The sequence below is a fragment of the Barbus barbus genome (assembly GCF_936440315.1).
Source record: "Barbus barbus genome assembly, chromosome: 10".
In the NCBI taxonomy this organism is placed as follows: Eukaryota; Metazoa; Chordata; class Actinopteri; order Cypriniformes; family Cyprinidae; genus Barbus; species Barbus barbus.
In genome coordinates this window covers 19,968,254-19,982,139 of record NC_136738.1, presented here as the reverse complement: position 1 = coordinate 19,982,139, position 13,886 = coordinate 19,968,254, and the positions used below count along the sequence as shown (strand labels likewise).

General features: G+C 38.5%; 1 protein-coding gene across 3 annotated transcripts; it reads left to right on the top strand.

Annotated features, from left to right (window-relative positions):
* Positions 1-1,867: 1,867 nt before the first annotated feature.
* gja3 (gap junction protein, alpha 3) lies at positions 1,868-7,730 on the top strand. 3 transcript variants are annotated; one of them, XM_079427205.1, is made up of 3 exons: positions 1,868-1,930; positions 2,920-2,983; positions 4,032-7,730. In XM_079427205.1, exon 3 carries the CDS (start codon positions 4,067-4,069, stop codon positions 5,375-5,377), a length of 1,311 nt encoding a protein of 436 aa, XP_079283331.1. In that variant the 5' UTR covers positions 1,868-1,930; positions 2,920-2,983; positions 4,032-4,066; the 3' UTR covers positions 5,378-7,730. The 3 variants fall into 3 exon arrangements, with proteins under 3 accessions (XP_079283331.1, XP_079283330.1, XP_079283332.1); XM_079427204.1 differs by having other exon boundaries at positions 1,868-2,214; XM_079427206.1 differs by lacking the exon at positions 2,920-2,983 and having other exon boundaries at positions 1,878-2,214; positions 4,050-7,730.
* Positions 7,731-13,886: the final 6,156 nt, after the last annotated feature.

Sequence of the window (13,886 nt, the reverse complement as noted above, 5' to 3'; positions counted from 1 at the left end):
GCTTGTAGATGACAGTGTTTTAACTTCTCTAATGCCATTAGAGTGTTAGAATTAGTATGTTTTGTACCTTGTTTTTGATACCCTGACCTGACAAAACAACAAAGCCTAACCCAACAGTAGGTTTCAAGCATGCTTCATTTCAGAGCTGACATTCCTCCCCCAAGCCAAAAGACAATTAGGGTGTACATACGGCACTGAATTGGCTGTACAAATGTTCTAGGTTGTTTAATTTTATTTTCCAAATTACTCAAAGCCTCACAGTACTCTCTACTAGTGGCATTAGAAAAGCCCAAAAGTGACTCCTAGTGGTCACAACGACATAAATGAAGTTCAAAGGCCGTCTTTGCACAAAACTGAGTGTACTTGAGGGATCATTTACACGATGTTGTATTGTATATAAATGCTTCTTTTTTATTTCACTTGATTGAGTTTTGCTTTGTTTACTTATTTTTAAACGCAGTTTGCTCTTTTACCCATCAACAGTTGTGACAAGCCTAGCTATATAAGTTACAGAGCTGAGCAGGATTTGTGTTTTTGTATGTTTTTATATGTGCTTATTTTGCCACATAATTTAAAGGTCTTCAACAACGGCACATCTTTGTTTAGTTTTAAGTCGTTTCACAAGGTTACCTTGCATTGACCCCCTACCGGGGATTTTATATGAGTATACCGCAGTGCCTATTTAGGTTAACAAATAAGGCTGTAGTGGCGTGAGAAGGATTAGCTACTAGCGGCTGTGACACCGAGTCAGTCAGTCCACCTGTTGACAGGTGAGAACTCGTGGTCTCGCGCTTCGTCAACTGCCCGTTATCTTTTGCTTTGTTTTTCTCCTCTCTGAGAAGCTCTACAAGTCAGCGGTGACCAGTTTTGTTTTTAAGGCTGTGATTAAACCGCGGAAATTATTGTTACCACATTGTACCTATTGTTAAGTTTCCACATGGTATTGATAGAATCCTCTGCTGTTTCCTAAAGTGAGCTGTGATCATTTTTGATAACCATCTGTTTGTAAAAGTACATTTCTTTTTAAATTTGGGCTAACAACTTATCTTGTATACGAATATCTAAATAAAAAAAACATATTATATGTTTGCTGTTTGTCATTATTGTAATTCCCGTGGGTAAAACCAATGGAGGGCGGTGCATTTCTATTCTATTTTAGGAAAGGCCTGCTGCATGACTGGATACTTTCCCATGCAGTACAAAGATTCCAGAGTTTTTGACTAGACTCATTTTTGTCTTTTTGCCAGTTTACTACCACAAAGCAGCTTTTAGTAACTGCTTAAATTACTATAAACTAATAATTACAGTTCTAAAGTAGCCTATCTGCAGTGGAAAATATTAAATTGTAACTGAGCATCTGCACAACTGTAATTTGGCGGCAGGCTATTTTATTACGCGATTGTAGAACAGGTATATAACAATAAGAAACTTATACTTTAAACACAATATGGCCAGTTATTTTGAATATATTTTTTACTCCGCGCACGAAAATGTTTCCAAAGCAGAATCAAAGTGCCAAACAACGCATCAATGACTGACTGCTTGAATAGAACGCTTGAGTGATACAATCAGTGAAACGTCCCAATTCTGTTGGAACACAGCCTGTACAAGCATATAATAATAATTTCAAATAATTATAATCATCACAATCATTACCAACAATATTATTATTATCATCATTAATATAACAATTATTATTAAACTCTAATAATAATAATTATTATTATTATTAGAATATTATGTGGTATAAAGTCAAATAAATCATCTGTCTTCATGTAAAATTATGAGTAAGTTGGGGCGATGAGTTTACCCAGTTGACAGGGGCGTGGCGTGCGCGCTGACTGGCCGATGACTTTCTGAACGCAGCACTCTTGCATGACCACTCAAAGTGACAGTAGCGATGGCTGGGAATGGGAGACAGCTGCGCTTGGTGAGACCCCGTCTCCACACTCGGTTTGCCATGAAAAACTAGGTTTTCTACGAGAGTTTGACCTCTGGTCTATGTGTGAAGAACTTTTGTGAATGAATAAGTTGGCCGGCCACTTTCAAAAGAGTTTGGTAAGCTGGCAGTGCTGCCAGGATTTGGGAACGGGGGGAGCGGGGAGGGCTCCTGCTACCTTTGGGAGGTCTGTATGCTTTCAACGCACTCAAACTGTGGCACCAGTGGCCGCTGGATATTGCTTTCTTTAGATAAGTTTGTCTACTTCAGTCAAGGTATGCTTTAAGTTAGGTCTACGAATCTTTTATCCTTTTACATCCCACATTAGCCTAATATGACTTTTTGCTAACTGGAAGGCCATCAACTTAGACTTCAGTTTGGATGGTTTCTGCCTACTAACAGCTAACATCATTCAGACACATTTCAAGAAAAGAGCTGTTGTTTGAGATGACAGGTATGAGCGCATAATCACTGCAAAGAATAGAAAATCTGCCTCTCTGACAATTTGACCTGGATGTACAGTGAGAACAGTGGACAATTACAATCATCAGCTAATTATATAAACAGAAGCAGTTTGTGATTAAATGCTTAGCTTATAGATCAAAGACGCTAAGTATTATTGATTTGATCATTATAAACTAACAACTTTAATAACTGTAATGAAAATTATAGCTGCCTTGGGAACTGAAAGATTTTTTTAAATGGGATAATTTGATAGAAATGAGCCATGCTAGACCATAATTTACTGGAATTAAAAAATAAATAAAAGGGCTAAAATTGTTATTGTCTAAACTAGTATAAGGATTTTTTTTCTTAAACCTAAATAAATAATTATTTTAGTTATATAAAGTTATGTATAAAGATGTATATAAATGTAAAATAAACCGAGTTGTAAAATGTAAAATAAATGAATAACCAACTGTTTTCTATTATTATTATTAATAATATTATTATTATGTAACTTGCACTTTCTCTTTCAGGGTCATAGACTTGATTTAGAACCTTAGTCGATGGATTTGCCGCCCTCAATACAACATCATTTTAGTAAGTAAATATATTGTTTTCTTTCCTATTGTATATTTTGCTCTTTTAGCGTTCTTTGTTTACTAATGACTGATGATTATCTCAACCTTGTTCTGTTACACCTAGTTAAATCTTCTTGTTTATTTGAGCCCATTATGATAAAGATGAAATCTGTGTTGATCAAAATCGTTAGGTTATAATAACATGACACTCATTTCTGGATTCGTCAATTTTTCAAAGCACTTACAGCACCTACAGGGTGAATTCATGAATTGTACATTTTTAGCTGGCAATTAATTCTATTAACGTAGACATGATCTGAGTGTAGATTCACAACTATAAAGTGGCCTGGTTTTGGCAGTGCCCTGTCTCCATATTTCACTGCATTTTTCACCTTGATGTCCTGAAATTGGCTCTATCAGGGCCCTCCACGCATCACTGTCCAGTCAACGCTTTCAACTGTTTTTGAACATTATAATGTCGATCTCAGCACATGCCTGCTGGGCAGTGAAGCGAACAGGTGAGAGAGAAAGAGACCGTGTGTATGAGTATGGTGAAAAAGTGTGTGTACGAGTGTATGTGTGTGTGTCAGTGGCTGGAGCGAAAGCGAGCCAGAGAGAGTTTGCTTACACTGTGCATGCCAGGTTCATAGCAGCCAGTTAGAGTTAAATAGCCAGGGGTCACGAAATCCATAAGTTTATGTTAAACATTTCGTTTTTTAATGTGATATTTACAGTGATCAATGACAAGGTTGATTTGCTTGGTTTTCCTAAACGTCATTTGGTAAAGTTGTGCCGGGGAGTGCTTCATCAGGACTGACCGTTCGAATCTTATGCAGAACCGTGTAATGCTGTGTGAGTTCACGAGGGCTGAGCGTGTTTTTTACATTAATTGACCTTTAGCTGTGCCTGTTTGAGTGGGCAGTGCAGGCCTGAGAAGATCCAAACCATCTCGTGTACAGTGTAATGTTGTTTTGTTAACTAGTTCTGATGAATCCTCTCTGTTCCCCTTTAACCCTTTCTCTCACCTGACTCCACACTCTCTCTCTCTTTCTTACTCTTGCCCTCAGACTGTACTTTCTCTCTAGGCTAGAAATCGTGAAGCATGGGTGACTGGAGCTTTCTTGGACGGCTCTTGGAGAATGCACAGGAACACTCGACCGTGATCGGCAAAGTCTGGCTGACAGTACTCTTCATTTTTAGGATTCTGGTGTTGGGAGCGGCGGCCGAGGAGGTCTGGGGCGACGAGCAGTCAGACTTCACCTGCAACACGCAGCAACCCGGTTGCGAGAATGTCTGCTACGACGAGGCCTTCCCCATCTCCCACATCCGCTTCTGGGTGCTCCAAATCATCTTCGTGTCCACGCCGACGCTCATCTACCTGGGCCATGTCCTGCACATTGTTCGAATGGAAGAGAAGCGGAAAGAGCGCGAGGAGGAGCTGCGAAAGGCCAGTCGGCTCCAGGATGAGAAAGAACTCCTGTATAGAAACGGAGGTGGAGGGGAGTCTGGTGGACGGGGTGGGGGCGGCGGCGGCAAAAAGGAGAAGCCGCCAATCAGAGATGAGCATGGCAAAATCCGCATCAGAGGTGCATTGTTGCGCACCTACGTGTTCAACATAATTTTCAAGACCCTGTTTGAAGTGGGGTTCATTTTAGGTCAGTATTTCCTCTATGGTTTCCAATTGCGGCCCCTGTATAAGTGTGCGCGGTGGCCCTGCCCCAACACAGTGGACTGCTTCATTTCCCGGCCCACGGAAAAGACCATCTTCATCATATTTATGCTTGTGGTGGCTTGCGTGTCCCTTTTGCTGAATTTGTTAGAAATCTATCACCTCGGATGGAAGAAGGTGAAACAGGGCATGACCAACGAGTTTGCCCCAGACCGCAAGTTGCTGCCCGATGCAGACGAAGCGGAGGCCGAGTCTTCTAGAACTGTGCCTGCCACCCTCAGCTACCCGCCAGACTACACGGAGGTGGCAGTGGGTGGCGGAGCGTTCCTCCAGCCTGTGTCGGCGCCCTCGACGGCCGAGTTCAAGATGGACCCTCTGCGCGAGGAGCTGGAGGAGTCCTCGCCGTTCTACATCAGTAACAACAACCACAGGCTGGCTGCCGAGCAGAACTGGGCCAACCTGGCCACCGAGCAGCAGACTCGGGAGATGAATGCTGCCTCCCCCTCCCCTTCCTCCTCCTCGTCTCGCTCCTCCGATAACGGGCGGCAAGCCAAAGATGCTGCTCAGCATGCCGGCGCCCCCACCTCTCCTGGCAGTGGTTCGAGCGCCAGGCCGGAGGAGGGGCACGTCACCACCACGGTGGAGATGCACGAGCCGCCCATCATTTTCACTGATGCTCGACGACTGAGCAGGGCTAGTAAAGCCAGCAGCGCGAGAGCGAGGCCCAATGATTTGGCGGTGTAGTGGCTCTCCATTGCTAAGCGCAGGTTTTTGTGGACAAAAACACAAAAAAATACACCAAAAAACACGAGGAAGAAAGAGGCGGATTGCTGGAACGAAAATTTTAATTCCATTCATTAATAATTCTATTTTGCAATGTAAAATTACAATGAGTTTACTCATCTCTTATGGCTTATGAATGCTGGTTAGTGTTATGCGGCTGAGGATGGTGGTGGTGGCGGTGGTGGATGAGGAGATACCCCCTCACAATGTAAAGCGCTTTGAGTGCCTAGAAAAGCGCTATATAAATGTAATGAATTATTATTATTATTATGCAGTAGCTGAATGGAGCAGCAGATCTGATGCAGGTTAAATTACAACCTAAATCTAAAGGATTCATTAAACAAATGTCACTTAAATTAGTCTTATAACAAGGCCTTAATTTAAAAATTTCCATTCAGTCTGTTCAATTTTTAAGTATATATCAAGTCACCAAATATAAAATGTTTACAGTACAATAATCCAGGTTACAAATAAGCAAAAATACACAAAGTACAACGTAAATACACTCTGAGTACTGAGTAGACAATGACAATCTCATATATTGTTATTTTTTTAAGTATTTTTAAAGACTTGAATAGGATATGAGACAAATGGCAAAAAGAGAGTAGTTGAGGTAATCGAAGAAAGAAGTTGTCAAATTTATTAACACCCAATTTAAAAATTTTCTCTTTGTTGTTCCAGCATCTGTCTCTACATTTCCTCACTGTAAAGAGAAATCAATAGGTTGAGGAAGAAAAAAAGTTAAAAGCACATTGCCTGATAAAAGTGGCAAACTTTAATGCATCACAGAAAAAAGGTCATCCATGCACTGAAAAATGAGCATATAACTGAGGCAAGTGAAATATTTAGATAACTGTTGTACTACCGAATGGTGCAGAGTTTTAATTCATATAGCTTGTGTATTCTCTGGACCAAGTTTCTATTTTCTTTTTTTCAATCCCATGATCTGAAGTTCACATCCTGCTCCTCTGAGTTTTGATATATGACCATGTCCAGTCTTTCCATCAGGAATACATGATCACTTTTGAAGTAGTTAATCAGATGAGGGGAGTACTAACTCTCATTACATGTGACATTTGAAATCCGTATTGGTTTTTATTTCAAAAAGTTTGAACATTTTCTAAAAAAGTAAGCAATTGGTTGAGAATGAGTACAAAAACAGTTATCAAAAACATTGCTTTTCTGTAGTCAGTTCGTGGTTGCCAAAAAGTAGTTACTTCAAAATGGACGTAAAAAGATGCTGCAAGTGTCTTATGCTGATATGGTGTTTATCCCCCATTTTTTTCTCTTTTTTTGGTCCAGTTTCAGGTTACTGTGAGGCCCTCATTTTCATTGACTACTACTGCTGTTGTATAGAACATGCCTTCTGTAAACATAACTCACATCAACTTGACAGCACAACGTGATTCTATTATTTTTTTTCTTTGGAAACCTTTACAAAACTGTTGTTGAAACCCATTCAAACACAATGTACATTGCTTTTATTATCAGGTCTATATTTCTGCAATCCGTTTAAAGAGACAGACAGCCCTGAAATAGAAATGGTACACTGCTTCATCACGCAGAGTTTGTGCTTAGGACAGTATTACTTTTGCTTTTATCAGATCACAGTATTTACAGATATATGTTATTTATTTTCTGCCGTTTTAATGTATCCAAAAAAAGAAAGTGTGTTATTTTGTCATTTTTTGGTTCTTAAAGTTTACATTTTAGTAAATAGTTGAAGATTTGCACATTTAGGCAAAAGACACTGTTCAATAATTCTTACATTGATAGAAAGGAGGAAATATTTTTGATCCTTAAAGGAAAATGTCTTAATGGTAAAAGTTGTTGTGTTGATGGCAGTATTATTCCACTTAAATAACATCAAATGTAATTTATAAAACAGCACTTGTAGAGTATAAGAAATATACACGTTTCCCATGTTTTATTTTAGGACTGTTGTGGTGGCCTAAAAGGACCGCAGAAAATTTGAACTTTGTGCATTATAGCATTTTATCCATTCTGAATTTGAATTGGCCAGCCAGCCAGATCTTTCCTATCTCGATCCGTTTGTAGTGTACTTAGTTGCAGCCCATTATTCTCAGATAACACTCATTTCTTGAACTTCTTGAACTGATTTTCTCTAGCAGAGCTGATTATTCTGACCAATCAGGGAAATGAACCACCTACATATGCTCAGAACAGCAGCCTGTTTCAATGCTGTCTTAAGAGAAGTGCCTTGTGTATTAAATTTTATAAGAACAAGTTGATGTAAATGTTCATTTACCTCAAATGTTTACAAAGCTGTTACTAAATAAACTTTTTGTACCATAAATGTAGCGTTCTCTGCCTTTTTCAGCCGTACACGGCAGGCGTCAAAACTCACATTAAATGTTATTGATGTTAAATGCTTTCAAGTGCTGGCCTGTTCACTAAAAAGGCTCTGTAAGAGGGCTATTAAAAAAAAAACTTTCATAGAACTAAGATCTTTCTAAAGGTTTAAAGTAATTTTGTCATTTTTAACCAACCCTGACTTTATATTAAAATTTAATGATGCTAAGCCTTGTCAAGGCATTATGCAGTTTTATGTGATCCAGGCCAAAACCATCAAGAACAACACCATAATGAGAAACAAATTCGCAGGAAGCCAGAGCACATCTCAAACAAGAACTTGCACTCGTTGACCTCTGACCTTTATGCTTATCAGTCCTCCACTCCAGATTCCTAGAGGGGAAGTGAGAATGAGACTGAATCATGAGGGACACTGAAATGAAACATCACCCACACAATTCGCACAGTCCTCCCTCTGTGAGGGAATGGCAAATCCATGCAGGCTAGAGGATGATCAATGTATGAAACGGGCAATAATTGAAATCCTGATTCTGTTTGTGTAAGACAAATGCTGCTTTGTTTTGGTAGCGAGCTATTTATAATCTGAAAGTAGAAGTACAAATGTTGCCCCTTTTATATTTTATATTTAGCGATCTGTTAGTAGCTACAGAAAGAATTATCCGTAAGCATTTCCATTTATCTGCTGCTGAACAGCCTGACAAAACAAATCTGTACAGTATGTGGTCATTCCACATTTAATAGTAAAAATAATACAGGATCTCTCAAAAAAGAGGGTTTATACTGGCAACAGGATTTGAATACTGGATCAGAGGCACCTTGTCTGCAAAATCCTAAGACTGCAGGAAATCTATTAGGAATAAGGAATCTATTAGGAATAATTTTTTTTTTATTTGGTTCATTTTAGGTCAGACAGAAAGTTTAAGGCAAATATTGTAATATAACACAAATAATACAGATACACACATATCTACATATAACGCATATTAATTCAGATTAGAAAAATATTTTAAAGAAAAAAAAAGAAAACAGCAGTCATGCATAGTTATATATTCAAATACAGTATATAAAGAAAAAACAAAGAAAGAAAGAAAGAAAAACTTATGTTATAAAAAAGGGGAAATTCATTAAAAATAAACAAATAAATAAAATTAAGATACAGTTGTCTATTCTAGAAAAAGCTCCAACTTTTGTTTTATTGCAAACCAAAACTTTTCCATCCTGAGAGCATGTAAAAAGTTAAAAACCCATAGGCCATAAGGAGGAGGAGCTGCTGACTTCCAATTCATAAGAATAAGTCACCTGGCCAGTAGAGTTGCAAAGGCTACACTGTCAGTCTGTAATGTGTTTAAATTGACAGATTCTGTCAGAATGCCAAACAATGCTGTTAAGGTGTTGGGGTCTAATGGTAAAGAAAAAATAACAGAAAAGCATCTAAAGACTTTCCTCCAGAAATCAGACAGTTTCGTGCAGGACCAGAAAGAATGGAATAAAGCAGCTGGTTCAGTTGCGCAATGAAGGCATGTTGGGTCAAAATCAGGGAATATTTTGTTTAATTTAGTTCTAGACCAGTGGACTCTGTGCACTACCTTAATCTAGCATTTATGGATGATGAGTGTATTCGGGCAAGAATTAGATCCCAGGTATTCTCCCCAAGCATCAAATTCAATTCCTTCTCCCAGAGAAGTGGGCGCTTTGAGGGGGATTGTTTTGTGTTAATTATAGTATAAATTTTAGAAATAACCCCTTTCAAAGATGTATATAGGTCCAAAATATCATCAAGTATATTTTTATTTGGCAAAAAAAAAAAGTTAGAAAGTTAGAAAACCGCTTAGGAAAAAAGTTCCGTATCTGAAAGTATCTAAATAAAAGGGAGCTGGGTAAGTCAGATTTCTCTCGAAGTTGTATAAAGGATGCAAAATTGTTAGCTATGTATAGCTGACCAACTGAAAGACCTGTCCATCAGAGAGGGTGGAAAAGAAACAATACAAAAAAATTCCGCTGTAATACAAGGGTCTTTATAAGGAAAATCAACTTGATCCAGCTTCTTTTTTTTCCTTTTTTTTAAAAAAATCTATAGCTAGACAAATTTGACAGTAAATGATATTAAATTATAAACATCAAATTAAATATATACAAAAAAAAAAAGTTTTCTTTTTCTCAGCCATAAATCAGCACCGGGAGAAAGGTTAAATGGATTTGTTTCATGGGAGGCTACAGTGAAAGCATGTTGAGAGGAGGTGGATCTCAACACTACCAGCTCTGACAGTGGAGTTCAAGTTTAGAGAACTTTAATTCTCAACGTACTGGTCTGTTAACTGACACTTATTGCATTTAGTCAGCACATGCTGTGTGTTGTGGGAACAGACTCTGTCACACACACACACACACGTTGGTTTTTGTGGTTTATGGGGACTCTCCATAGGCGTAATGGTTTTTATACTGAACAAACTGTGTGTGCTATTGCCCTACACCAACCCTACACCTAAACTTAGCCCTCACAGGAGACTTTGTGCATTTTTAGATTTTCAAAAAAACCCACCATTTAGTATGTTTTTTTAAGCCTTTTCAATTACGGGGACATAGGCAGTGTCCTCATAAACCACCTTCATATTGTAATACCTCTGTCATACCCATGTCATTATACAAATTTGTGTCCTCATAAACCACATAAACATGCACACACAACAGCAGTTGAAGCTGTTTCATGTGCTTGGTGTCTAGATATCTATGAGAGGACAAGTGTGTTGGGTTATTTTAGGGGCTAAGGATTAGAGGGACAATGCACGAAACTGGCAAGCCTCATGTTATGGTTTCAATACACACAGCTAATTTGGAGTATCAATATATATTAGGATAAGAATAAGGACAATAATCAATGATTGCTATGAGAAGAGCAAAACAACGGCATCAAATAAAATGGATAGTTGTAGTATGGGTTTGTGGGGAAAAAGAGCATGGAGCCAGTCATTGAAGAGGAGGTGATACGCAGTAGGTGTTAAGTCCAGTGTTTGAGGGGAGTCATTCGATTGGTTGTCTGCGGGTTGAAGGTTGCAATGCTATCTCCGAAGGGCAGGGTCTATGTGTCTATGCGAGTACTTGGCTTCACCATCCCAGAACTAAAAACACACAGGCAGTTATTTATAGCCTTTAATCACCTTGGAAATTCATGCAGCCTCTCTGCCTGAATACCACTGTGCTGTGTTTATATTAGGAAAGCCACTCAATATGTTTGGGGCCCAGTCTGGACCAAGGTGTGCATGTGCAGTTAATGACTACTGATGTTCAACATTACAACACAGTAATTGGATCATATCGTAACTGTGATGCCAGTAACTTCCATTATGTCATTGCAATCAAAACTACACTAAATAATTGTGCAACTTAAAAATGTTTCATTTTCAGTATAATTTTCCTTTGCTGCCATTCTGTTTTGTCATTTGCTATTTTGTTGCTCTTAATTAATTGTAATAGGAAGCACTAACACCACTGACAATTAAATGACAGCTTAAAGAGATAGTTCACCCAAAAGTGAAAATTCTGTCATAACTTACTCACCCTCATGTCGTTCCAAACCAGTTTGCCACACTTTCCCAACTGGAACATAAAAAGAGATATTTTGAGAAATGTCTCAGTGCTTATATTTTTATTTTTGTCCATACAATGGAAGTCAGTGGTCACCAAGAGAGTTTGGATATCAGCATTTATCAAAATAATTTCTTAAATATTTCACAGATGAAAGAAAGTCAAACAGGGTTGGAACAAAATCAATTCTGGATTACCTATCTCTTTCCGGTGATTTTTGAGGTTTTAAAGAAGAGCGTGGTTATAAAAAATATAAATTAATTATATTTTTTTATTAAAAATATAAATCGAAGGCATAGCAGAGGTACTTCTAAAGTGTTTTTCATATAGTGAAAACAACTGATTAAAAAAACTTAAAACAAAACAATTAAAATTAATTAATTTTAAAATCAAATTTTTTATTTAAATGTACATCAAATCACTATATTTATATTTACTGTAGGTAAATAAATATTTTTCTAACTTTGTACTACTGTTGTATTATAGAGCAGTAACATAAGAAGAGGTGGCAAAAATATAAAACTCGTAAGACTGAATATATTATAAGTTACAGTTCAGATTTGTTTAAAATCATGTATTGTATTAGGACCCTTTCTATTAAGTGACCTTTATGGACTTACATTTAAATGTATTAGTTGATACAATGCACTTATTGTGTACATATTTTTACATTGTACTTATTTTTGAAAATAGCATCCTGTAATTATATAATTACACTGTTTACCCTACTTCTACTCCTTAAACCTAACCAGATCACCAAACCTGCCCCTAACTTTACTCATATCCCACCTCAATAGCAGCAAAAGTGTTTATAAATTCAACATGAACACAATAGGTGCACTGTGCCTAACAATTCATTATTTTATTATTAAGTAGATAATATTTAAACACACCAAATATAAAGTGGGGCCTGGCATTGTATAGGAATTGTGTGCATTGCAGTTTGACCTTTTGCCAGCTGAAAGTAAGAGCATCTGCCACCGCGATTGTAGAATGACCCAGAAGACAAAGGCACGGCACACAGATCTCTCTGTGAACACACTCCAGCACCATTCTATAGTTCAGTACAGAGAATGTCTGGACTCACGCTAACATACTAAACAAGAGGAAGTATCTAAGGGAAAAATGGCAGTGACAGTGAATCGGTGTTTCAGTCACAATGTGCATGTGGTCTGTTGTTCTGTTTAAAATGGGCTGTATACTCTCACACAAGTAGTCCCACTGCTTTCTACTAGATAGGTCATCCTAAATTTAATATCACTACAAATAAGCCCTTGAAGTTGAGCTGGATGGGACAACAGGTGTCCAAGAGTGTAATTCCGACTGACATCTTACATGAGCAGGGCCGTTTTAACATGCTTTTTAAAGCTCATGTAGAAATAAAACTGTGAGAATTGTGGTGGTCATCCATACTGGCGATTCTCACTTTAGTACAGCTGGTCACTGCGATCCCCCCTCCAGCACAAACTCCTCCTCCCTCAGCTTGCTCTCTGTTGTTTTATAATTAAATGGTGACATTAGTTCATATCATGTGATTCTAAAAGGATTCATCAAACATTAGAGGGCCTAATCGCCACCTATAGTCTGCCTCTCGCCTCTGCTGCAGCTCTATCCCAGATGACCCTGCTGAGGGCAGCGCTTTCTTTATGTCCCCTGAAAGGACTGGGGATTGAGCCCAAACAAAAAAACCCACGAGGGTGAAAAAATGTTTTTACATCCGCCTGCCCTCTCGCTCGGCCGGCTGTGTGTGCACTCAGGGTCGTTTTCGCTTTAGATCAATGGGACAAGTTATTGGAGTCTGGCCAACTCTAACTGATGGAAAAGAAAGAAAAAAGCTGCCTCTTCAAAACAAAAAGAGGGTTTTTCATACCTGCACGTGCCTTCACAAAACAGCCCCATTCTTCTCATTCTAGCCGCTGATTTATCTCTCGTGTACATAATTTGGATTTTTGAACTGAAATGTTAAGCAGATTTGTGCGCCGTGCAGAACAGAGAAAACATCCACACACATAACGCTCACAAACGCAGGGAGGTGCCAAAGTTCACAAGCACACTCAAATAGGTGGGGTAACCTCAGCGTGCTTTGCATCACTCAAACAGAAAAAACTAAACAAAACAGTCAACATTCCAGTGCTCCTGAAGCAGGGATCAGAGTCGTACCCTCATGGAAAGCGATGGCCATTTATCTGGAAACAAAACTCACGCCCAAATGCGAAAGAATTTAACGTCTCCATTCCTCCCCAGGCCGCCCTGGTTTAATTTTGGCTCCAACACGTGCGCCCAACGTAGGACGCCCCCAGCTGGATGGCCCGCAAGGGACACATGCTGGAAAACACCAGCTGTGGTATCAAAAGAGCTCAAATGTTTTTACTTCACATTTCAAGTCTGAATATCTCAAACCTGTAAAATAAACCATTTAGAAATATTTAAACAAAAGTAATGTTTAAATGAAAGTGAATAGGTCACATATCAAATATTGAAATTTGTGACATTGCTCTTTTGAACTTCTGTACATCATGTCAGATTTTCTTCCACTTTAAGCAAATTGCGTTGG

Excerpts from the sequence above, each read along its gene's own strand:
- gja3 (XM_079427205.1), top strand. The coding sequence starts at position 4,067 with ATGGGTGACTGGAGCTTTCTTGGACGGCTCTTGGAGAATGCACAGGAA.